The 26,615-nt window shown below is 32.0% G+C and overlaps 2 protein-coding genes across 12 annotated transcripts in view; one reads left to right on the top strand and one right to left on the bottom strand.

Annotated features, from left to right (window-relative positions):
• LOC120767088 (RIMS-binding protein 2) overlaps positions 1–12,501 on the top strand; it is a 45,883-nt gene extending 33,382 nt beyond the window's left edge. For 8 of the 10 annotated variants that reach the window (XM_040092968.1, XM_040092961.1, XM_040092964.1 and 5 more), the window contains 2 exons: positions 4,705–4,772; positions 11,005–12,501. In XM_040092968.1, the coding sequence (XP_039948902.1) occupies positions 4,705–4,772; positions 11,005–11,742 (806 nt within the window). In that variant the 3' untranslated portion in view covers positions 11,743–12,501. The remainder of the gene's footprint in view (positions 1–4,704; positions 4,773–11,004) is intronic. The other 2 variants (XM_040092967.1, XM_040092966.1) reach the window with 1 other exon arrangement.
• A 5,729-nt stretch (positions 12,502–18,230) lies between these two features.
• Positions 18,231–26,296, bottom strand: LOC120782883 (sodium-independent sulfate anion transporter). Of its 2 annotated transcripts, none has more exons than XM_040115431.1 (9): positions 25,877–26,296; positions 21,416–21,685; positions 21,072–21,242; positions 20,093–20,295; positions 19,664–20,000; positions 19,446–19,607; positions 19,284–19,384; positions 18,804–18,989; positions 18,231–18,731 (listed from the first exon to the last, which is right to left on the bottom strand). In XM_040115431.1, exons 1-9 carry the CDS (start codon positions 25,905–25,907, stop codon positions 18,402–18,404), a joined length of 1,791 nt encoding a protein of 596 aa, XP_039971365.1. In that variant the 5' UTR covers positions 25,908–26,296; the 3' UTR covers positions 18,231–18,401. The 2 variants fall into 2 exon arrangements, with proteins under 2 accessions (XP_039971365.1, XP_039971366.1); XM_040115432.1 differs by lacking the exon at positions 25,877–26,296 and adding an exon at positions 22,056–22,293.
• Positions 26,297–26,615: the final 319 nt, after the last annotated feature.

Raw genomic sequence — 26,615 nt, 5'->3', positions numbered from 1 at the left:
ATCAATATAAATAGTTGCTGTTTTTGTTGTTGGTGTTGTACTTTCTTTCTGTATACTCGTATTTAGTAATTATTTTTGCCATGGCGCTGCGTAATGTGTGTGGAAGCGGAGGCGTATAGTTACTACTTTTTGACCTGTAGCACTCTTACATATGTACACAAAGGTATACAATTGAAATTGAAAATTCTCCTTAACTTCGCCATCATTCAAAATATATTAACTTTTTTTAAATTGGTTCGGGTAAACAAAAGGTTTTTGTTGACGTTCGCACCTTTAACAGGCGTTTAACCAAGTTTTCAGCTATTTGTGTTACGTTAAATACTTTAATATATATCGGTCAAATTTATAACTCCTAATCTCTCTCTCTCCGACCCCATTAACTTCCATTGTTTAAATTCCTCTGAAACACATTATTGATTGAACCGGATTGACCTTATAATATCATTTTTCATAACTCTGAAAAATATTTTTGGTGTAAATGACAATCTAACAAGTGTCCAGCTATGATCTCTCAATTTTTTGAATTTTTGGTGCTGGATGAAATACAACTTTATCTTCCTTTTACCAACATAATCAAGATATATTTTGGCTTATATCGTTTAAATTTATCAATAACAAATGGAAGTTAAATTTTAGATAGTTTTTCCACATAATAAGAACAGCGAATCATTCTTGGAGGATGGGAAGTTGTGAAAGAACATTTTAAACTAATTTATTAATAATTTTACCGCATTTTGTATGATTTGTATATGTGCATGTAGTATCTAGAAGTTAAGAGTAGACAAGAATTAAGTTTGAAAGTTTCTATCAAACCGTCTTGCTTTGCAATCTTCTGAGTTTTTAAAACAAATTAATAAATCGTAATATGTTTTTAAGATGTGTGAATGATATTTACAACAGTGCGAACGTTGTCCAATTATTAAAAAAACACCACATTTATGGGTGACAAGGAGGTCATCGATCATTTTTCAGCCACGAATTGCATGAATGTTAATTAATTAATTACTTTTGCAATTAATGTTTCATTAGACATTGCAAAATGGAGTTTCATTATCTTATAGTTTCTGTGCCTCAATATAAGAATATAATGAATGAAAAAAAATATTTTTAGGTTGGCATATTATTTAGTTGGACAACGGATTTCTCCAAAAAAATTGTCCTAATGCTTATAAAGGCGTGTAATAAAAGAAATCTCAACTCGAATAAAATACCTCTTAAAATATGCTGAATATGGCTTGTTGTTGCCGCTTTGAGAGATTGAAAGGGTGATGTTATTTAGAATTTCTTCGGTATTAATTTTTCCACTACCGATTTATCTATCTTGCGGAACGCCGATTTTCTTGCCGTTCTTTTGTCGCTCGCTGTGAATTGGAAAGGGGTGTATATCACTTTTGAACACGTTTATTAGAAAACACTCGGTTTTACCCCCTAATTGGTCAAAACCAAGAGTTGTCGTTAACAGAAATGCAGCACCACAAGACCCCTTTTCTCCATTCATAGAAAAATATTAAAAAATATTTTAATTACACTAAACGTTTTTTTCTGTTATTTAGTTTAAAAAATTGACGAAATTGTCGTATGTATGAAATTGCATATACATATTTACTTACTATCTAAATATCTGTTCAAATTAAAGAAATGTTACGATTACATTGTGCCACATATGTATGTATGCCCCTCTTTGTGCTCCTAATTTTAACCAATATATATGTATATGTGTAATGACTTCATTTAACTTTCCTTTTAATATAATTTTTTTTTTAATTTTTTAATCATTATTCCTGTTTGTATGTTATGTAGTTGCTTAAACTGGTTAATATAACTTTATAAATTACTCACTATATTAATTATTAAATACTCAATGAAGCAAGGGAAATTAAGAGCGCAATTTGTCAGTTGACTGTTGAAAACTGATTAGATATCCAGTTGAAATTTGCAAAAAACCAACAATGGAAACTAGAAATATTGGCAAATTAAACATGTAATGAGATGAAACAAGTAAGGAATGGCTAAGTTCGCGTGCAACCGAACACTTTATACTCTTGCAACTTGCAGGCATCAAAGCCTGGGAAATACCTTAAAGTGTAAAACGGCAACCAGAAGATCGAAATCCAGGCAATTTTATATATACGTATACTATATACATATGTATAACTCATGCACTGACCCACATATCGAACCCCATTTTATCTATTAACTATATCATGCCACATACGAAGAAAATGTTTCCTGGGTTTCATTAAGCTACCTCACATACAATCACCAATAATATGGAGTAAAATCAGCCGGCTGTTCGAAAATCCTGATATTAGTTATATAGGGGCTAGGTCAAGTTTCGCACAATTGAATCCATTTTAGGCACAGAGATACACTGTTATGAGTAAAACACGCTCTCTTATTTTCGTTGAAATAACTCAAATATTGGCCGATATATGTAGTATAAAAACACCTGAAGTTCGAAAATGTATGTACTGGGTATATGTGAGCTCAGGGAAGTATTAACCCCATTCAACCCGATTTTGATACACAGAATTACTATTGTCAGGAAGGGACTCTCCCTGAATTTCAATTGAATATTCCATATATTGACCGATATTTTCGGTCAAAAGTTAACTACAAATACTGGGGTCCACATATTCGGCTTGAACAGCTTTGATTGAACTTGGGCAATTTTTAGTCGTAAGCATTCCGGTTAATAACGTTTTATGGGTGTGGCAGTGGACCGATTACGCCCATATGCGAACTCGTTCTTTTGTTTAACTAGGGAACGCGGATACCAGTTACCCGGATTTCAACTTGCCCCTTCATCCTGATCATTTATATATAAATAAGTATAGTCCTATATCTATCTCGATTAGTTTTAGGTGATACGTACAACCGTTGGGTAAACAAAACTATTATACTTTGTAGCAACATGTTGCAAGAGTATAAAAATAAATTGGTAAATTCATTGAATCAGTATACCATTAATTAAAATGTACTATACCAAAATAGTTTTGAGCGATTTTAAGCTTCTCCAACTTCTGCTTACATTTTTATTGGTCGTCGAAAATTTATTATGCTAGACAATACATATAAAGATATATGTATGTAGATAGCTAGGTTAAATAGCAATTTCTGGTTTCTAAATCTTTATTTTTAGTAGAGCAACATAACCAACAAAAACAACAACTTATGCTTTATTGGCGGAAAAGTAAACTATATCTATCTTGCCTTCTAATATACAAATATTCACCTATTTGCGTATACATATGTATGTGTTAAATATACGTATCAGTATCCATCACATATAAAAGTCAAATCATTTGTAATAATGTAAATAAACTAAAATTTTGGAAGTATTGTTACTATTATTAAAACTATCTTTAAATAATTACCATTCAAAGCTATTGATCAAATTAATTATGTCGAAAACTGTAAAATACTCTATGAATATTTGCTATTTCTGAAATGTGTACAAATGAATTGTTCGTGAGCGAAGTAAAGGTAATACAAAGTGTTTAGTTTTCTGCAGCTATATATATAATATGTAAATACATTCATTATGCATTGACGTGACCCGGAATAAATATTAAACGAATAACAACAATAAAACTACAATTAGGAGCATTGATTTGTATTCAGGAATATTTCATAGATGGTTTTAAAGCCCAAGAGTAGTAGAGAAAAAACTATTTGCATCGATGACTTAGTTATTATCTGCAATGAAAAATAAATTTTTTGCATCCAAACACAATCAATATTAAATTTGTTTTAATTTTGTTGCTATTTCCGCATTTTACCTTACCTTTTTACATTTTTCAATAGCTTTTACTTTTGATGACCCCAGCACTTTGGTTTAAATAATTTGGGAGGAATGATATATGTACATATAAGGGGAGTAATAAAAACATTCGTGTATGTATGTTCTTTTAATATGCATATATAAATTTACTATTTAGCTGCAATATAAATACATTCTAAAATAATAAAAATTATTTAAATGCAACGCTGCGTAAATGTACAAACGTATTGATGCGATAAAAATGTAATTATGTGTAATAACAAGATAATTACTTGTATTGGGAAACTAACTACAACAACTTAATGTAATATTACTAAACAAAAATGCACTAACAGCTCATAAACGTGAATATAATCAATTGTATGGTCACTCTAGCCGGTGTCTGTCCAGTTACAGTTGCTTTCATTAACGAAGAAAAAGAATAACAAACATAAAAAAAACTTATGCAACTTACTTACGTGTCTATCCTACTACTATTTAAGTATTTATTTTGTTATGACTTCAGTCTTTGTTTAATTGCTTTTTCTTTATCCTAGTTATAAAAAAATTCGAATTATTTATTCATACATATAAATATAAGAATGTGTTTTATTTTGCAAGAATTGCTTTTTTACAAATCCAATCAAAAGAAAATCATATTAAAATAGGACAAATGAATCCAACCACTGGGAATCAGATATTGGTTCTTAATCAGTGGCTAATTAAAAAAATTGAAACTTAATTTTTTTAAATACATAATTTCAAAATTGTATCATTGTATTTTATTAAATATTAAATATTAATTTGTAATTTACTTTTCAAAATTTACACTTTCATTAATTTGTTATTCGAAATTTGAGAGTTAAGTTTAGTTTAGTTTTTTTTCTGTAATGGTCTGCTGTGGTAAATGTGAAGTCTTTATGTTATATTTGTTGCTATAGATGCTCGCCCTGCTTCCCCTACACTGTTAGACAACACGGGCCTCCCTGCCCCCGATCACCAAACGCAGGTAAATACTCTTTTCTCTTTTTTAACGAAAAAACGCATTTCTTCTCTACGTTCGTTCATTCTGTTTCGTTTTCTTGTCTTATTTATTAAGCAAAAACAATATCTATAAATATACATGTAAAAATATAACCAGAAAAACATTACTATTTCACCATTCCCCACTCTTTCTACTCCAACCAGTTCATTTAAGCTCTCTCTTTAACTAATATTTTACTTCAAATAAACAATTTCTGTGTTTACAAAATATTTTTATTATATAAATTAAGTTGATTTTTTTATAATTTTGTTAATCCACATTTTTAGTAGTCTTAGCATAGCAGGCAGGCTTTGGAATTTAAATTTCTGTAATATGAGCATATTTTCAGATCGGTTGCTGTGCGAAGCCTAAACATTTCTCAGTGCTCGAATTCTGTATATACATTATTTTACTAAAAGTTAATCAATAAAAATGTTTGATACTTCAAAAGTGCTACATTAAAATTTCTTTATACCACTAATCAAATATTATTGAAGAGGACAAAGAAGAATACCTGAGCACGAAAAATATCCTTTAGCTTATTTAATATATTTTAGGTTATATGTAGTATACATATGTTGAAAATTTTCTATCCAGCAACTGGTCTGACACCAGTATTTTCTGTTTCATTGATTATTTCTGTTTCTGTTTCTGTTTTGTATTTTATTTTTAATTTTTTTTCTATATTTTATTGAATTATTAAAAACAGTTTTATAATTTCCAAACTCAATTTACAGCACAAAAATACCAAATCGAGAAAAATTGCTTCATTAAAATAAAATTCGTTAATTGCGAGAATTGGAAAAGGACAAAATATCAGTCAAGCATTTTACAGAAATATATATAATATATAAATACGAATACTTATCAACCAATATGGTCATATTGTCAGAATACCAATATATATATATATATATATATATATTTATATATAAATTCAACAAACAAACAAATAAAATATGATATAACAACTTTATGTATAACTAGCAACATTTTGAACAAACTCTTGTAGTTACCATTACCAAATACTATATTCGTACTATATTTTCCCATTGTTACCTATTTGTTGATATTATGATAACCAGTAACCCTGCAAACATTCATTTTGTGCATTTCGAAAACATTTTAAATTTATTTTCCACATTTTGTGTTTTCGACTGTCATTATTTATTTGCACATGTATACCTCTTTCGTTTCTTCATTTAATATTTTTATTATCATTTAACATACGTTTCAACAAGCACTTCATTCCTAAGGCCAACAAAATTATTATTGTAATTGATTCAAAAAGACGACCAGTATTTCGTATATTTGTGTTACAATTAAGCACGGCGAGGTCGAAAACACTTGTGATAGATCTCCGGCTTAGTCCTTTTCTTGGAACATATAATACGAAAATATTTTGTCTTACGACGGCTCTTCATTTTTAAGTCTTAAGCAGATAATTTAGGATTACTTAAGGAGACTATACTGGTTTAAGAATAATTAATTTATGCAATAAGATCGACAATCGATTGAAATTCATATTTTTCTATCATAGTACTCGAAAATGATCAATGACAACAAAGGAGTTCCACAATACCGCAGTATACATTATTTCATCCATTATGCTTTATATCCTATAAACGTTAAAGTTTAGAATATAAACTTCAGAATTCTGGGTTAAAATAGGTATGGGCGGATATATTGAGTATATAATTGTATTCAATATAACAGATTCGGATAAGATGGTGTTAAATAAAATGGAATAATTCTTTGATATATAAGTTTCCTAAAACAGTGAACTTTATTGACATATCAAGTCAAGAAAAATCTTTTTCTGCTTCTTCTCTCTAATAATTTAACTAACCCTTACGATTTATATGTATATGATAACAAGGAAGCAAGGTAAAAAGCTAATTTTAATATTTTTTTCTTGGTATACGATAACAAATTCAGAGAGGATACGTAGTACCGGGTTTTCCAATAGCGATGATATGATTTCTAAGCGTCTTTACGGCCATTTTTATAAGGGTTGATCTCTAAATTTTTTTCATTGTATGCAGTATTGAACTTCATCATGGTCGTAATGATCGTACACCTGTGTGCGCTATTTGTCGAATAAGACAAAGAACCGCTCGAGGTAATGAAAATTTGCCGATTCTAAGACGTTCTCAAGAATTGGGGCTGTCATAAACCATAACCTGGGGGATTTTGTGAAAGAATTTGGATTGCATCCATATCATTCAAGAACTGAAGTCTTTGAAGAACCGTAAACGTCGTGAATTAATTTGCTAATTTTGCCCTAAAGCATCTTGAAAATGGTAACGATTTTTTTTTAAGAAAATCACCTTCTCCGATGAGGCTCAGTTTCATCTGAGTGGTGCAGTAAATAAACAAAACTGTTGGTTCTGGTTCGAAGTGAAGCTGGTGACACCGTTACTGTCAATGCAGTGCGGTATATATCGATGATAACCAACTTGGCCGTAATTAGAAGAAATTGATCTTGGCTACATCTGGTGCCAACAAGACAGGGCTCCGAGCCACACAGCACGCATAAAAACCGAATTATTGCTAGAAAAGTTTGGAGATTCAATTATTTCAAACAATTGTGACATTGAATATTTGTTGTTATTTAACACCATTAGACTACTTCTTGCGGGGTTATATGAAGTCATTGGTTTTTCCAAAAAAAGCAGACTCCCTTTTAGAAATCAATATTGAACGTGTATTCATGACATACGGATTGCTTTAGTGGGAAAAGGAGTCGTAGAGGCTATTTGAATGATGTTATAGGACATAATTGTATCGTTTGTAGTTCATATTAAATAAAAAATAGAAGAATAGAAGAGCTCCTAGCATTTTTTTTTTGCTCAACGTATTTTTTTTATTTTAAATTTTTAGGGTGAAAGAAACTAATATCTATACATGAATATTCATATTTCTTGTTTAGAACACTACTGTCGCACCATCGCACTCAATCACTAACATCGACTACATGAGCACTTAAAAATCATACAAATACATATTTTGAAAAATACATACGAATACATTTAACAAAGTGTAAATACGAAAATCATTTACATAATAGTTTATTAATTCTAGTTTGAAACACAATTATGAACACTAATAATTAGTGGAAATGCTTCCAGAACCCCAAAACATGCCATGTAATTATTAGACTTTTTAAATGACAACAAATAACAAAAGCAAAAATAATACATATGTATTTTGTATAAATAGTTTATGTTTTATTTTTGGTGAACGTAAAAAATCTTGTTCTCGTATTATGATTTTATTATTATTGGATGTAATGTTTGTAATTATTGTATTATGTGATTCACTGTGTAATGCGATCAATATAATCTATGAAAATTTCTTATATTTTTATTTGTTAGTGTAAAAATCTTATTCGTTAATTTTGAGTTTTAGTTTTGATGTGTGGGCTGTGTAACTGTTCGATATCCCCTCTTAACTTTGCTGCGTTCCCATTGTAAAATATCCCTTTTTAATTTCGGCAATTAGTTTAGATTATTTTTGTGCAAATATCACTTATAGATTTGTGTGTACTTTGATACTCAGTATTATTTATTGTAAAACAGTTGCTTTTGCTTTTTTATTATGCCAGTCATATGTACATATACATATTTTATTTTGTCTCTTCCTGTGCTCCTCCTCACTTTTTCTACTTGTGTAGTAACGTTGTGAGACCATTGGAAACCCCACTCATCATTTTATTATCAGTACATTTATTTACTGTTATTAATATCTACTCCTTTTTTCAAATGCCGTATTTTCTTAATTTAGTTAACCATTTGATTTATTTTTTATTATTTAGAAAACAATTCTAAAAATCTTTTCTCCTATCGCTTTGACTCTTTGATTTTTTTATATTTTGTAAAGAACTGCGACTCGTCTGCAATACAGTAAATTAAATTAGAGAAAAATTATTCAAATAAAATTGCATAAACTATGGTATATAATGCAAAATTGTTTTCCAACATAATCGAGTATGCATATGCGCCGGCTGTATTCAGTACCAAGAGATTATAAACATGTAGATTTTCAAAGCAAAAAGTCAACACTTGTACATCAAACAAGTCACAAAAATTTAGGCGTAAGCCCTCAGGATAGCAAATGAAAGTACTTATCTACATATATATACATACATACATATTTAGGAAATAGTAACTGCTTCTTTTGAGTCTTTTTTGAAATAGATATTTTCTTGCTTTTGTTGTTATTAATTTTGAAAATTAACAAGAAAGTACAAACACTTAACCCGTCAACTGCCACCAATGTACCATGCGCCCACCAAACTCACCACCGCTGCCACAACTCTCACCATCAACAATACGCCTCGAATTTTAGCGTCGTTCTTCAAATTTTCGCTCATATGTACATGCATACATACATTTATACATACTAACAAACATACATACATATTTACATATCTTTTCAATTGTTACATACTCGTATATACCAGTTTTCAACATTTACTCACATACCTACAAACTTAAATAAATCTTTACGAAATCGCTTATATGCTTTTGCTAATACATACATACATACATATATATAAATGTCCACACATATTTTGATAATTGAAGTTAAATATTATAATTAACATGAATATGAAGAGAAAATACAAGGCTATATATGTATATTTTTGCCTACGATTTAGTAATTTAGTTACTTTTTATGAGTTATGAAGTTTTTCGTTTTTCAGTTCGTATACAAACTATTTACGTATTTATGTCTCAATATCTTCACCTTGAGTTATGTTCTTCTTACGATAAAGCCTACGTTGTTCTTAGTATTTTTAAGAGTTATGAAACTAGTTTCTTTAGAGTGTTTAAAGTTCGAAAATGTTATGAAAACGTTGCTAGTTCTACATAAAACCCATCTTCCCATTGATCTTCTACTAACTTTTATTGAAGATTTTTCAAATTTTCGATTTTTCAAAGCAGTAAACGATTAAAAGAGGTCAACTGAAGAATTTTAAACAAATAATAATAGATTAAAATAAAAAAAACGGTATTTTAATGTATTTATATTTTTCGTTATGGTAAAAATAAATAAATAATTTTTGTATTTTGATATTAAATGTGGTTAACAAGATTTGGCTATGGGATATACTACATATGTACGCACGTATTTACATTTGGCACATACATGCCATTCGAATTGCCTTCTGAGAACTTTTCGGTGTCTGTGAACTTGCAAATTTTGTCAACATGTTCCTTTGTTTTTTTTACGAATTGTATTTCGAAAACATATGAATTGAATTCAGCAATCGATTCCTCAGTCGTCGAAAAATGTTCATCTACGATATTTTGAAATATTCAGAAGTATTTTTATGTTAGAAATTAGCGTGAGAGCTTGCATTGCATGTTTTTCTATAATTGGCTTCCTATCTTCCTTTCCAAGTTCACAGATTTCAAATGTTTCTATCCATATTTTCTACAGATTGGGACTGGGAATCAAAATGCAATTTATTAAAAATATTGATTTATTTCATTTGAGATTGATTTTGACTCGAATCATTGAAAGATTTTTTTAGCGAAGTGAGAAATAAGGGAATAAAAAAATGTGCCTACTGGGCTTTCTACTAGTTGATTTTCTCCCTTCCTCGTCGCTCCTTTTCACAAATTCGAGCATAGTGTAGATATAATGGAATGGAACGGCGACTAACGTTCTCTGACCGATGAACGATGTTTCGGAGACTGCATACGGGCAAATACAGCGCAAAAGTCATGCTGTAAATAGAATAATGATAATAGTAATTTTAGGATATTCTGTGAATCCAGCGTTGTAAATTTTGTTAACCACATTAAACGTAATTTATTTCTTAAATGTTTTAACATTTGATTAATTAATGATTTGGAAGCTAGTCTATGAAATGGTCACTATCGAAGAACTGTTTGTGGTAAAGTTTCTGTACTTTTCGGTTTATCGAGCGGAAATATAGTTATTTTACCCTTTAATTAATTAATGAAAAAAAACACGCGTTCCAAGTTAATCACTAACTAATTTTACCTGTAATTCCTCAATTATATAATTATCTCTTTTGCTCTCCAATTTTCTAACCTATGTCAAAATCTATCTAATCGCCCACCACTCCCTCCTCGTCTTACCCTTGAGATAACGAATAATGAGAACCTCTGTCGTAGTTCCAATATGAAAGCATGAACACTTTTAAACATACTAATCTGATAATTTGTGTGGACATTTTCAGGGGATGATCGGTCGCGGTGGTAATGTTGGTATGCAACAACAACTTCAACAACAACAACCATATGGTCAGCAACAGGCACAGCAGCAGCAACAACAAATGGGTATGGGTCAAATGGGGCAACAACAGCAGGGCATGATGGGGCAACAGCAACAACAGCCGATGGGTGGACAAATGGGCCAAATGAACGCTATGGGTCAGATGGGGCAGATGACGCCACAACAGCAACAGCAACAGCAGCAGCAGCAGCAACAACAACAACAGCAGCAACAGCAACAACAAATGGGTATGGGCGGGCAGATGGGACAAATGGGCCAAATGGGTGCGATGGGGCAACAACAGCAGCCCGGCATGATGGGCGGCCAACAACAAATGGGCATGGGCGGTATGGCGGGGCAACAACAACAGCAGCCGCCCGTAACGACGCAGTCATCTGGTGGTCTATTCTCCGGTGCTACAAGCCTACTCTCAGGTGCTACTTCGGCTGCCACCGGTGGTCTATTTGGTTCGAAACAACCACCGAAACAAGATCCAATGCAACCACCAGTCGGTGCGCAGCCAATGCAGCCAGGCCAACAACAGCCACCGCCGCAAGGACAACAGCCTCCGCCACAGGGTCAGGGACCAGGGGCGGGGCTGTTGGGCGGACTAAAAGGTATTGCAGCGGCGGCGCCCGGTGGGGATGTGCTTTCAAAAGGCAAAGATCTCTTCGGAAAATTCGGATTCGGCTTTGGCAAATAACCCCGGTCATTTTGTAGGACATTTCTATTTATATTGTATCTAAATTTGTATTTATTATTAACTAAAAGGCGCATACAACAAAAATCACTACTATTATTATCGCTTAAACAAATAAATAGTAATTACAAAAATAATGAATATTATAAATATGATTATGATTGTAAATCATACAAAGCAATTGATTGCAATGGTGATTATGAAAAACTAACGGTACTAGTATTTTTTATCACATAATATAGTACATACATAAATTGACAAAAATATGCAAAGCGACAAAAAACTGATAGTAATATTTAATACAATTAATCTTTGTGTTTTTCCCCCTTTTTCGCGGGCGAAAAAACAAAGCCATATTTTACACACATACGTACGTAAAATATGTGTATATACCGAGCGGTTAAAAGATGGCCATGCCATGGTGTCTTTTGGCACAGAGGCACAAATAGTTGGTGGGGTCGCCGCCGTATCGAAAATGAGAGAAAATGGCGATGGAAGAAGATCTTGCGCGCTTGAAGCGAAAGCGTATAAATAAAATATGCAGACATCAACCCAAACACTGTGAGACAAAAGCTAGTAAAATTTAAGTACACCAAGTTACACGGAAACACACTTGAATGCCCAAATCGATCACATACACATATACAAACCAAAGAGAAATGTTGAAAATACCACTTATAGCTAAGTCAAAAATGCAATAATATTCAACAAGAAAAACTAAAAAAATCACCTTGAATGGCGTTTATTAAAATTTATAAGAAACTAACTCTTAATACATATGTAATTTATTTGAATTCTTCGTGTATTTACATACAAACGTACGTACATATATAAATGCATACGATATGTTATCTATACCTAGCTACACATATACACACATATATATATAAATATAATAACATACATACATACATACATACATATATCCAGGCAATGCAAATAAAATTATACATATTGCATACACAAAGAACATATAGTACATAAAGAGATGAATAAATATTAATAATATTAAAAACTAAAACAAATTATATATATAAATAAATATATGAATATATTTACAAGAAAATAATTATTTGTTACGCACATTGTTAAATTTGCTACTGTTGCTGACCAGTTTATAAATAAAACAAAATGAATATATAAAAAAATTTTAAGTCAAAAATATGTGAAGGGGAAATATGATAAAAAGTAATAAAATAACATATAATAAAAACATGCTACTCACTATGTATTATATGAGTGTACGGGACAAAAAAAAAGTATCTAACCTATATTACATTATACATATTAAGAAATTAATGGAAGCGCAGAACCCAATATTAAATTCAAAAGAGGGAAAATTTCGGAGAATGAAAATCGCGGTGCATTACATGTGAGAACAGAACACCTGTAAAATGATTCGTAAAAACAAAGAAGTGATGGCTTCAAAACTGCGAAAGTGTACTATATATGTGCCAGCATATACACACTAATGTATAATATATACACATACATATACTATATAAAAACAAAGATAGAAGTGAGTTTGAATGATATAAGAAATCTGCTTTAAAAGTAACACTTAAACTTAAATGCTAATACTTTAATTGACACGAACATACATACAAAAATTTAGTTAAAGCTATTTCCAATTGATTAATACTAAAGGAGTGAGTTTAAAAAATTTAATCTAAATACCAAAATTTAACAAAACATTTGTAAAACTAATGCAAATTGATTAAAAACAACCAAATAAAAAATTACGCTTTTCGTTGGTAAACTGTAAAAGAAACCAAAGTTTTCCTAACATTTGCTTATTCATGCCAAAACTGTTGCTATTTTATATATATTTTTTTCAAACAATAATCCTTCAGAATATAAGTATGTATGTAAATTCACTAATACACATATACATTATAAGAAGCAAAGAAGATATACAAATATGTATGCATGTAAGTTAAAGAAATTGAAAACCGCGTCCTAACCTCGCATTTTTTACTTTGCCCCTAGTTGACTGTTTCTTATATTAAAACTTAAACTAGTAGCCATATCTTGCGGCATCTTAAATAATCTCTACAGCTCTTACACTTCTTCATACAATAAGCCTTTATGAATATTTTAAAACTAAACTTTTGATTTCAAATGTGATTTAGTAAAATGGTAAAAACGTGCCATGAAAGAGTTTAAAAAGAAAGCTGTTTGAATGCCCTTGTTTATTTTCGAAATCTTAAAAAAATAACTTTAAATGTACTAGATGCCATGTGTGTGATTTGCATTTTATATTCTTTTGCCTTCGACTTCAAACTTGAAACGTTTCTCAAAACCTTGAACTCATGGCTTGATAAATGAGACTTCGAAAACAAAACATTTTTCTTAGAAACAAGGGTTAAGATAAAATGATTAGAATGAAAAATCTGTGGATGAAGATTAACTAACATTTTTAATGTCGGGGAAAGCTTCCCAGATAAATGAATTGTTGTGTTGTGTTTTCGAAATTGACGCTATTTTTAATTTTGAACATTATTTTCCTAAAATTTTTACATTTGGAAGTTATGAAAATACTAAGAGAGCTTGCCTAATGATTTTTATTGAAATTTTTATAAATCTTCATAACGCAGAAAGCTTTAGTAGAATATAGAAATAAGTATTAAACAATGACAAGACTTTTCAACAATTTGAGTTTTTCGTAAAAAAATGTGTTTCCAGTTAATTTATTTTTCAATTTCACCGTTATGCTAAATATTAAACTTTTGAAATAACAAAAAAAAAGCACAAAATTTCGAAGAACTGTAGGGTATAAGCTTAGCATACATACATGCATATGTATGTATGTATATATTATTAAATACATTCAAAAATAGCTTTTCACTTTAATTTGCTCTCTTAACATACACATAAGTATATGTATGTATATTTAGAAAAGAAATGACAAAATTATCTGCCAATAGCTCTGATCAAACAAGCTGCATAAATCTTCGCATAAAACAATTCCATTTTTCAAATATTCGCAAAACTTTAGAATCAAAATACTTTTATTATGCATACATATGTACATAAAAAGAAATTTATAATCCAAATTGCTAATGTGTATTAATAATATAATCTAACAAGGAAGTAACCCGGAGAATATGCAGTTCAAAATGCTTCTAATGCAGTTAATAATCAATATTATGAATATAGCAGGCTGCAACTAAAGGAGTACATACTTATATTAACATGCTTTCCGTCACATTCTCGCAGCAAAAAATAGGCAACATTCTTTAAAATAATAACTAAGTGAACATGCCACTTCAAAAGTAACTGTAAATGTCAAAGTCAGTAACTTCATTTCTGGAGGTAATACTTAAAGCAGTCATATGAAATCAGTTAGAATAATATTTAATTAATTTAAAAATCATAGGCATACACTGATGTTATGCATATATACATACATACAAACAATTAGATAATGCATACAAGAATTTACAAAATCACAAAAACATGAACGAAAATACCAAATATTTTATGTACCTATTGTATCACTTAACAAACAAATAAATGAAGCAATGTAGTAGGGAAGTTGGAATGGAGAAGTTGGCAAGAAAAAGAAAGCACTGAGATAACATGTACAGAAGTGAAAGATACATATGTACATACATACCACACACCACATACATATATGTACATATAATTGACAGGAAACAAGACTTAAGCAATGCACAACACACTCACTGACATACAAATAAATTCAACAATAATATTCTCAGACTTCCACACACACACACATACAATATTTCTGACCCTCATAATTTTTCTTGAATCTTAAAAATAAAAAAAAGTACCATTAAAAAAGAACAGTTAGAGTGGTATAACCATTATTTGCAAAATCTACGCAATATTCTCACAAAACACAAACAAATACATATTGAGCATATACACATGTAATTGCAATAGCGATTACAAAAAAACATACATATGTTGAAAACAAACCATTCCCAACAACAAAGCAAAACAATACAAATAATATTCAATCGTTGACTATCCAATGTTGCCCACAAAATGTAAAACATGTTTACACCTAAATTTTTTATATACTAAGAGAATTGTTTAATATTTATATTTACTTAGTCAACGCAAAAGCGATATGTTGATAATAAGCAATGAAAACTAAATACATACCGTAATATGTATAAATAGGATTTACATATGTATGTATGTACTTACTGAAAAGTGGTTTACTAATAATCCTTCTAATCACGACCGTTATTGCCAACTACATTTCTGAAATTATATTCATCTTATCACTCACAGCTGGCAGTTAGCTGGCAAGCCAAGCTTTAAAATTTCAAGAAATTTATTTATTATGAAATAAATGGCCGCATTTAAACGATATCAGCTCAAGATATCACACTTACCAATACTATTAGACACACACAAACACATATTCACTTGTTAAAGCCACGCCCACTAGTCACTATAACTACTTACATACTTACATAAGTATATACTCGTTGAAAGCATAGAACGCAACCTTTACAAATTCATACAAACATACAGATATACCAACCACCATGTGTATGTAAATTCTCACAATCATACATATGTACATATGTACGTAGTATTGCAGATTGTTCACATGTTTACTTACGCATACATACATACAATACAGAGATGTTTACTTACATACATAAATTACAATACTTAGCAAAAATGTCCCTAGCAAAATTTTGTTTAATAACTATTTACTATGAAATTAATAAATTGCGAAAGAAACTGTCGAATACTTTCACAGGTTATGAACTTATCACTAACTGAAAAAAAGTCAAAGAAATTAGGCAAAGAAACGGTGAATGCATACACGATAATTACAAATTACATAATATGTATAATAAAAAATAAATCTAAAATAATAACTTTAATAACGATGATGATAATGATGAAACAGACAATTGTTATACGGTATTATTATACTTTTTCTATAACTTATAATTTATTTAATAAAAGTAAATGCGAAAAAATCGTAAATACATAATTGCAAAAAAGAAAATATTGCAGAAAAATAATTTCGAACTTTGTCTTCTTCAAATTTTAGCCAGCAGTTGGTTTTAAGGTTATGCAAGATAAATTATAAATTTTTAATGGAACAAGATTTTCTCTGAATTTCAATAATATACCTTACAGATTGACCGCTAATTTCGATAAAAAGTCAGCTGTAGGTATAGCGCTCCACATATTTGGTATTTGCATAATACATGCATATGTATATTTCGATTCCTACAATTGGTGCCTGATTTATAAGTTAATTGTGAAGTGAAAGAATCATATGGAATAAAAATTGTGATATTTGCGAAGTAGCGAAGTTGTAGTTCGAATTCGCCCTCTTTCACACGGTTGCGTAAGAATGTTAGGATATTGTTGAATTTGGTAGAATGGTAACTAACGTACAGGATTTCACCTAAATGTGGCGAGGTTTTCAACAGATGCACCCTTCTTCTGCGATTTCTTTTATCGTATTACAGTTTTAGTCGTTTACAACATTTCGATTAACAGCTTTTTATGGGCGTAGCAAAGATCCGTTTTCATCGACCTGCATTAAAGCACGTTTCAGAACAGTGTGCGCAACGTGAAATATTATTTGTTTTGATTTTTTCGTCGGATGTGCCATAAATTCGTCACATAACTAACTATCGCTCAAGCTTTATAAAGTGTTAACTATTAATACACGTCTACACATACAAAGCCAGTCATGTATGCAGTTTAACGCTTCTCATTTAATCTATTAAACAACAAAGATAAAATCTTAGCTACTGTTTACCAAGAACAAATAAAAATGAGGAGAATTACGCCGAAATTAAGTTAAATTTCATATGCAGTTTTACAATCAACGATTAACGTCAGCAGTTACAACGAAAACTGGCATACATACATATGTATATGTGTGCTTGTACGTTATTTTTCATTCATATAACATACATATGTATGTACATATGTATATACATACATTATTATCTGACTGGCAGTCCGCAGAGTGGAGAATCAACGATACAATGAATAAAGCCAACCGTTGACGCTATCATAAATCAGCAAAGCAAAGTCTCTCCGATTTCCTTAGATGCCAAAATAGCAAAAGTTGCAACTATACTAGATGGAATTGCATTTAATCAAAAATTTGGAGATTTTGAATTATTTCATCTATAAAATGTATCAAATAATATCATCTGATAGTTTTACTCTTATGTAATGATATGGGATTATCAGAATAAGTAAGTTGGCTTGTGAACTGATGTTACGGTTAACGAAATCATCACAATTATGCAAATCCTTTGCAGGATTCGTGTTTGTTTATTAGCGACACACTTAAAAGCTAAACAGTGGGCATCGAGGATGGATTTCTACGCATTTCGGAAAATAACGAATTCAAAATGTTGATTGAATGAAAGACAATCAAAATTGAAAACAAAATAAATCAACATATATATTCAACACACTATATATACATATAGAGTTAAAATAAAATACTTTTAATTAATTAACTAATAATGACAATAATGTGGTCTATGATTAGATAAAGAGGAACTATCTCGTGTCTAGCTACGACACCTATTTAGTTCTAATGAACAATAATACTACTCTTTTCTCTCGTGTTCTCATTAGTCTTTATATTTACAAATGTGATCACAATTGGTCTTCGACACCATTTGTAGTTACTGTTTCTTTGGTGATAAATCGTCGGAGCAAATACGATCACCTTCACAATAGTTGATGTTCTCCGATTTATGCATTAATTGCTGTGATTCCTCACTAATGCCGAACAATACCAATAAAACATCACGTTCGCGCAATTCCTTAGCCACAGCACTGATTACATCCACGAACGTAGCATCGAACTGCATGAACCGTCGGCAATCCAATACAACTGGAAAATCGTCTCGATACAGCAAACAAGCCTCGTTGATTTTATCTCGAATATATTCTATACCTGAATAGTAGACATCGGAGGTGGGACTGACGAAGATGTAATTGCGATTTTCGCACTGTAATGTTCGAGCAGAAGAAGAAAATATTGAAATATGCATTTTGGAGGTAAATTTCTCTTTTACGCTTACCTCCATCAGTGCCACCTCCACTTTGGGATTGCCCAATCGTAAAAGTACGAAAATCATATTTAGCACGATACCAAAGAGTAGACCCACTTCTACGCCTGCGGCGAGGCATACGATAAAGCATCCAACCCAACTGAAGAAATCCTTTTTATTCGTGCGCCAAAGTTCTTTAATGGGCGAGAAGTCGATCTGGAAGAATTCATCAGCAAAATGTTTATTAGTTTTATATTTTTCTAACAAGTAAAATAACAACATAATAACAAGGGCTACATTTTTAGTTTTCGATGAGGCTTTGGCACCTACTCAAAATAATGCCCAAGATATGCTATACATATGTATGTAGTATATGTAACTATGTTTATCAATTATGTGTTAATAATAAACTGGAGGAAACATGCAGAGGTATATGATGCATACGAAGGGTGCCCTTATCGTAATTTTATGAGAGATGGGGTATTGAATTTTAGATCTTTGCTTACGCACCATAAACACCACAGCTATAATAAGTAAAGCTGCAATTGACGACCTTGGTATATACCCAAAGTATGGAGTAAGCACACTGAGCGCCAAGTACACCAAAATAGCTGCAAAAGAAAGAGAAAAATGTTGGACTGCTTCACGTGTAATGTATGGGGAGCTAATTACCTGTATATATACCGCTCAAGGGAGTGCGCACACCACTCGCCTGACTGACGGCGGAGCGCGTGAAAGCACCACACGTAGGCATGCAATTGAAGAACGATCCAGCTATGTTACAAATACCCAGAGTCAACATTTCCTGGGATGCATCCAAACGATTGTCCTTAACTGTAACAGTTTTATTTATTTTTTTGAACACACGATTAAGAAAGTGTTGAGCTCACCAAAAGCCTTTGCAATAGCCACATTCGCTAAAATTGCAACGATGGGCACCACCACAATGCCACCACCCAGTTCGTGAATGATGTCGGTGAATACGAGTGTTGTGTTCCTGTAATCAAAAGCGAATGGTGGCAAGCTGAATGTCAATTGAGCCGAGGTAACCTTCGCAGTAAGCGTGTATGGTATCGCCTCCATCGACCGATTTTTCACCCATAAGTACGTGATTGCACTGCAGATGAAGACAACCAGGGCATTGCGTGAGATGCTTACGTACCATAGAAATTTCTTAAGTCTGCATGTATTTGGTGTATTCTTCTTGAAATTGATGTGTGCTAATTGCTGTGGAAAGGTGAAAATCAAGGCATTAGTTTTATGAATTTAGCGAAATTCGCAATAGTTGTATTCGGTTCGCCAATTCTCCGTTTACTTACTCTCAAGAGTAGCAACACCACCAGACAAATGAGGCCTAATATGGCATCCGAGTAATGTATCCGTTTGAAGAGTTCACCAAATGACGGTACACCTTTTCCTTTTATGCCTAATAAATTTTTGAATTGCACAGCTGCTACAATGACCGCGGTGGCGCTGGTGAATGCTTTTGTTACTGGCGTTGGTATAAAGTTTACGACGAAACCTGGAAACACAATTTGAAATGAAATTTTTTTCTATGCCTATATATTTTTTGAATTGTTTATCTACTGTGGTACAAGCATGTATAGAGTTTCGCAATAAACTTTATTAAATCGGTTCCATAAAATAAACCTCTAAAGCGTGACACCAGACTTTTAGCTTACTTTAGTTTAAAGGAAATCATCTCATCACTCTCACTCTATATACGTACATAAGTATATATATGTATACTTGTACATATATGTATATTATATTTTTATTTCCGTCCGAACTTAGTTTTCCCATATTTGTGGATTTATATTTCACACATTTGCTGTTAAACCTTCTATATTTTAAGCAGCAATCTCATGTAAGTATATGTATGTATGTATGGCAGATGAGCAATTAGGTGTGAGAAATGAGAACATGAAACATTAAATTCAAACAATGACAAATATGATTACAAATACGAGTATAATTGAATAATCATCGATAGCTTTGCTTATTAAACTAATTAGTGCCATTAAATTTTCTTTGTTGATACGTGAAAATAATATTTGTTGTTATTTGCATTATTTTCTATTCGACATATGTACATAATTCAATGGATGACACATTTTTCTTCCCATTGAAATGTGAGTTTTGATGTTTTTCCGGAAACGGACGCTTAACGTTGGCTAACTGCCATATTCATTTAATTATGAGCGTGTTTGAAGGTAGAGAGCCCACATAACCATATTACGTATTATTATAAAAATAGAAAAACCTTTAATTGAGGTGATTGAATATATAGAAGCTTACCCAGTTGAAATACCCCCATAAGAAGCTCCACAAGACCCGCTAAAAATGCGAGCACAACCACAAATTGCACAGGCCGTTCACCGACGAACTGCAAAACCATCAAAGACATTAAACTTGTGGGTCCAATCGATACTTGAGGGATTGTGCCGAACAATGCATAGAAAACTGTGCCTGAAAGAGGAAATCATCTTGATGAAATGCGCCAAAGGCGTATATATAAGCAATATATGCATATACATATGTAAGTATACACAGGTTGTTTGCTAAGATAATGTTACAGTTTTTAGACACAAACAATATCTTCACCTTTACTCAAATGAAATACCTTCATTTTGACAACTTACCAATAATAGCCGAGTACAAGCCATATTCCGAAGAGAGCCCGGCTAGTGCCGCATAAGCAATACTTTGTGGTATAATCGTTAAGCCCAATGTGATGCCGGCAATTAAATCCGCTATGGCAGTTTCACGGTCGTAGGTTTTAAGCCAATTCAAAAATGATAAGCGTCTTAAAATCCAATGTTTTTCTGGTGGTTGCTCATACTTCACTGTATCTATCGTCACCTTGGTGTCCACCAATTCACCATTTTTCATTGGTTTTAGCTCCTCCAGAGCTGTAGATAAAGAAAACAAGTAGTTGAATACGGATATTAGAATATATCTATATTTAAGCTATATATTTAAAGATTTGTTTTCCGATTTATTGAAATTATAATTAAAATTATAAATTGATCTGTATTAGATCCGGTTACATTTGACATGACATTTGACACCGAATCAGACGTAATTTCATTGTTTTTGTGCGTTGAGTCACGAATTTGTACTAAACGTTTGTAAAATGCTCTGTTTTGGTACGACTATCAGGGCCGTTAAATGTTTGGAATATAAACCAGGTGGAACCTTCGCCATTACGTCTGTCAAATCACTGGTATCATGTATAATAATTGCTATTATTATTATTATAATTATTTTTATTATATTTACATTTATTTTCCACTAGGTTATCGGCATTTTGAATGTCGTCCTCATTCTTTGAAAATCCAGGTTGTGTCTTATCAAAACTATTTTCTACTGGCTTTTCGTTATTTGTTGACTTTCGTTTCTGTGAGTCATCGTCACAGTTTTGGGATTTATAATTTGTTAGCTGTGGCAAACGGAATGTACGTTTTATAAAGAATCTCATTTTGATACTAATTGCGAAATTTTAAAACTCATAACAGCAAGCTAATGTTCAAGCCAATAAAATTGGGAATTGAATATGTGAATGGCTGTATGAAAGAGCTTTCAGTGCTAAATTAACCGCGGCTTTAATTTGAAGCTAGGGTGTTTAGTGCCAAAATCAGTGTTGTCATGAGAAAGCTTTCAGAAGTATATTTGTGTGTACGTACGTAGATATGTACTTAGATCAATGTATGTTTATGACGATTTAATATTAATTGCCAGTCAAACATTGCTGCGCCTGCCTTTTGTTTTGCTAACAGTTTAGGGGATTTTTCGAACACGTCCATATACATATGTATATGTATATACATACATATATAGTACATAATTATATGTGTACGCTTATAAACATTTTAAAGCTAAGTTTCATTATTTATATCTGCTTTGATTCATAAGTCAAAACAATAATTATTAGCGCTTCTACTACGAGAGATGTAAGCAAATTTTAAGTTAGATGAATTGACATTAATATCGTCAAATATTTTATTCTTTCCGAAGACGTACCGAAAAATCTATGGCAGTCGAGGTTTTATCACAAATTAACTATATATGTACATATGTATGTATGTATGTAAATATAGAAAAAAATTGGAAGATATAGTTAAGAAGTCCACTAGCGCGGAAAAAATTTTCTAAATGTCGCATATACCGTTAGGATCATTCAATATGTGAAGCCAAAACCCATTGTCAAGAAATTATTAAACCTTCAACCTATTAGGCGTTAGCTGTATGTTACATTATTCTTACCAACGAATATCTTATACATATGTACATATGTATATAAAAATGAAACGCTATTTAATGTCCGAACCACAGCACTGAAAGACATGAAAATTTGCTCAAGTATTCCTTTAGTTCTGCAGAAGGCTCTAACGGTGAACCGATTTGGTTTAGAATTAGTGAGGAGATAGCTTGTAACCTCGGAACCGGCACAGGCTACTTTTTATCGTTTTATGTTAAAAGTAAAAAAAATTTATATATAAAAAAATATATTTGAAATCATAAGCATCTTTACGAAATCAATAAAAAATGTTGATTAGCAATTCAACTATCCCATTATATTGTTATCGTGATTACTGATATCCTTGACAACAAGGACCGAGCGAAGTCGCGAGTTTATGCTAGTAGAAAGTAAAGATCACTTTAAAAATCTTAAAACCAACAGTCGTTGTTTGCACTAAAATGAAATTCAAGTCGATCAGCCCTTTTGACGTGCTAACGATCTAATTTGTTGAGCTGACTAGGGCTCCAACACTTTTTTGTATCGAGTTTACCTAAATCTACTCTGTATAAGGCAACACGATTGGCCTAATATAATGCAACGTTCTTACAGCAATTGCAAGATTTGAGGTAAAATTTTCCTTCTGCTATGGATTTTAATAGTCCGTTTAAGCTCCCCGACTCCGATTGGGTTTATATTTGCAATTACTATTAATAGGTCCAAGCATGTAATAATTTCCACCAGGCCGAGTTTTCGATGTTGAAAATTCTTGCTTTTAAGTATGTTCATTTATGAATCGGTTATGCTCGTTATATGCAAACTAACGTCAGGCTAAAGTAAAACAAGAAAAAACGTTCACTTTGGCTGCACCGACATGTCGCGACATTGTGATATCCGTCACAGTGTTTTTTTCTACAGTATGAAAGGGTAGAGAAATTTCCTTTTCTTTATTTTGATCAGTCATTTAAAACAGAAGCTATATGCTATAGTTATTCGATCTGAACAATTGCTTCAGAGATTGTAGTGGTGCCTTAGATAGTACTTTGCTAAATTTCGTGAAGACATCTCGTCAAATTTTTTGCTTCCTTATTAGGACTAGAATCCGATCGTTCGGTTTGTAACCTATTCTATAGGTGTCAAAATACAAACATCCAGGTCAAAACAAGAATTAAAAAGAAAAATAAGTTTTTATTTCAATTGATCTATTTGTTTGGAAGCTTTTCAGGAAGAACAATAATTTTGATTTTTTTTAATCTCATTTAACTAGTTACCGCAATTGAATAGTCCAAAATTAGTGCTCACACATATGCTGACATAAGAACTTACGAGTTGGCGAGTATGTACGAATTTTATATACATAAGTACAACCGAATCCACTTCACATGCTTATGCTTTATATGTACATATGTATGTATGTATGTTTCACCTGACTGTGTGCGCCACTTGGCATTATGTATGTACATACTTGTATGTTTGCGGTCGTGACATTGGCATTTACTTCTGCGCAAATATGAGCTTTTTATGAGACACGCGCTATAAAGCAAATGCTTTAGGTATACAAAAAATGATTCATCTGTTTTTTGTTTTTCCTGGGAACCAAAGAAGCTGACCACAAACTAAATAGGCAAGTATTTATGGGCTATATACGTCTTTCGATTTCAAATAGCCTAAAAACTACGTGAAAGTAACTAAATTCGAAAAAATTAGTTTTGCGTGTAGAAGGTTCTTACTATCATAATTTTCAATGCCCTCTAGGTAGGACTTTAAAACTAGTCGACACGAATTAATCCACGCGTCATACGTATGACTGTTCACACATAAGGTAAGACCGCAGAAAAAAAGTTTTAGCGAAAAAAATGTGGAACTCGTATAAATGTGCCTCAGCTAATTTTAGTAAGTCATATATTATTCCCACGGGCATTTAAGTAAACTTCCACATTTGTACACATTCTGCTATGTCAAAATATTTTAAAATTTTACGGTAAATTGTTTATTTTTGTAATTTTTTCTCACAAAGATAAGCGAGTGATAAGCAAGCGCTTACAGTCGTCACTTAGAGTGACGGTCGACTGTGACACCTAACGGTAATAAATTTTGCCGCAAGAGTCAACAACTCGGCAAAGCTGTCAGTGTTCAGTTTAATTTAACGTTGAATGCTGTAGGGGTGTTATAAATAGTGGAAATAGTTAATGCCTAACAGTCAGTCACTAGTCAGCCAAGTTTTGTTGCGACTGTAAATATACATATGTATGTATTTAACCTTACCCCCCGGTTTACATGGTAACAAAAATAACTTTTCTTGCGAAAGGTCCGAATAATTACTCAATCTATATTTAAAAAATAAATTCGCAAAAAAGTCTTTCTTACTTTAAAAACCTTACCCCTCCCCCTAAAGTGCTTTAAGTATATCAATACTGATGCTCGGCAGGAGTCTAACTCCGCAGTTCCGTGATTGTGTAGTTTTCTTAAACTGCATGTATGTATACTATACAACTATACACAAGGTTGGAATAATTATTTAATCTTTGAAAAATCGGGCACCCGTTATTCAACAGGCTTATGGCGCAAAGCGAATTTACTTCTCTTATTATTTCAATAACATCCTCTGAATACGGCATAAAAGATATCATTATTTTTTGCTTGGGATTGAGCCCTTTAATACTTGTAAATATGATGGCCTGAGTACTGCATAAAGCTATAAAGAGCTAACCAAATCCTACAACTTCCCGATTTTGCTCTCTATCAACAATAAGCTACTCAGATATGTAAATTCTATCATAAGACATCAATCTATTAAATCGCCTACATATTTAAGAAATAATTACATGCAATAATCGGCAAGGCTTTAAGCCATTGTACATACCCTCAGCAGTTAAATTTTTTGGTTTCGTCATTTCAGCCCCCGCTACCAACTGACAGTATCGAGACTTTTGCGTTGAACTTTAACTATTTTAAGTATTCTTTAAATTCACCATCTGACGAACGAAGGATTTATGTAAATATAATTAGGTTCACCTTGAAATAACAATACACGTGTTTTAAGTACAAATCAGCTTTATTTTTATTTTTAATTCGTGTAGACGCGTTTTATCGTTATGTTTCCTGGCCACTTCGTAGCAAACGAAATTTGCAGCTTTTGCGTTTCCGTAGGTGTCCTTGCACTAATACGCCCGTAGACCCAACCGATACGTGTTGCAATCAGTTGCGAAAAGATAGTGCCCTTCGACAGCGTTGGCGCTTATCTAGGCTCGCGGAAGCTGGAACGCGCAACCATCCGATGGTTGTGTAATCGACGTCGTCGCGATAAGATGAAGAGTGCAACTGAGGTGTTGTCTTACTCAGCCAAATGTTTTAAATGTGGACATTATGCTAATATCAAATACCGATAATAAAATTTATCTACAACTTTTTATGAGAAATTGCACTAAGTATTATAATTTGTAGATCATTCTTTGTCGCTGTGAGATGATGGTATTTGTTGTTAGTTAGAGAAGTTTGCGATGAGTATGAGTGGTCCTCCGCACTTGTAGCAGTGTTCAACGGTTCAATTATAGATCTCAATTTGCCTTCGTAATTTTCCATTTCGATCAAAATTATAATGA

The sequence above is a fragment of the Bactrocera tryoni genome, chromosome 1 (assembly GCF_016617805.1).
Source record: "Bactrocera tryoni isolate S06 chromosome 1, CSIRO_BtryS06_freeze2, whole genome shotgun sequence".
NCBI lineage: Eukaryota > Metazoa > Arthropoda > Insecta > Diptera > Tephritidae > Bactrocera > Bactrocera tryoni.
This window is presented reverse-complemented; position numbering and strand designations above follow the sequence as displayed.

Excerpts from the sequence above, each read along its gene's own strand:
- LOC120782883 (XM_040115432.1), bottom strand. The coding sequence starts at position 22,254 with ATGAGATTCTTTATAAAACGTACATTCCGTTTGCCACAGCTAACAAAT. Across the intron at positions 20,296-21,071 it reads TATGGGGGTATTTCAACTGG|GTTTCGTCGTAAACTTTATA; the intron begins GTAAGCTTCTAT and ends TTGTGTTTCCAG. Across the intron at positions 19,385-19,445 it reads CTTGAGCGGTATATATACAG|CTATTTTGGTGTACTTGGCG; the intron begins GTAATTAGCTCC and ends TTTCTTTTGCAG.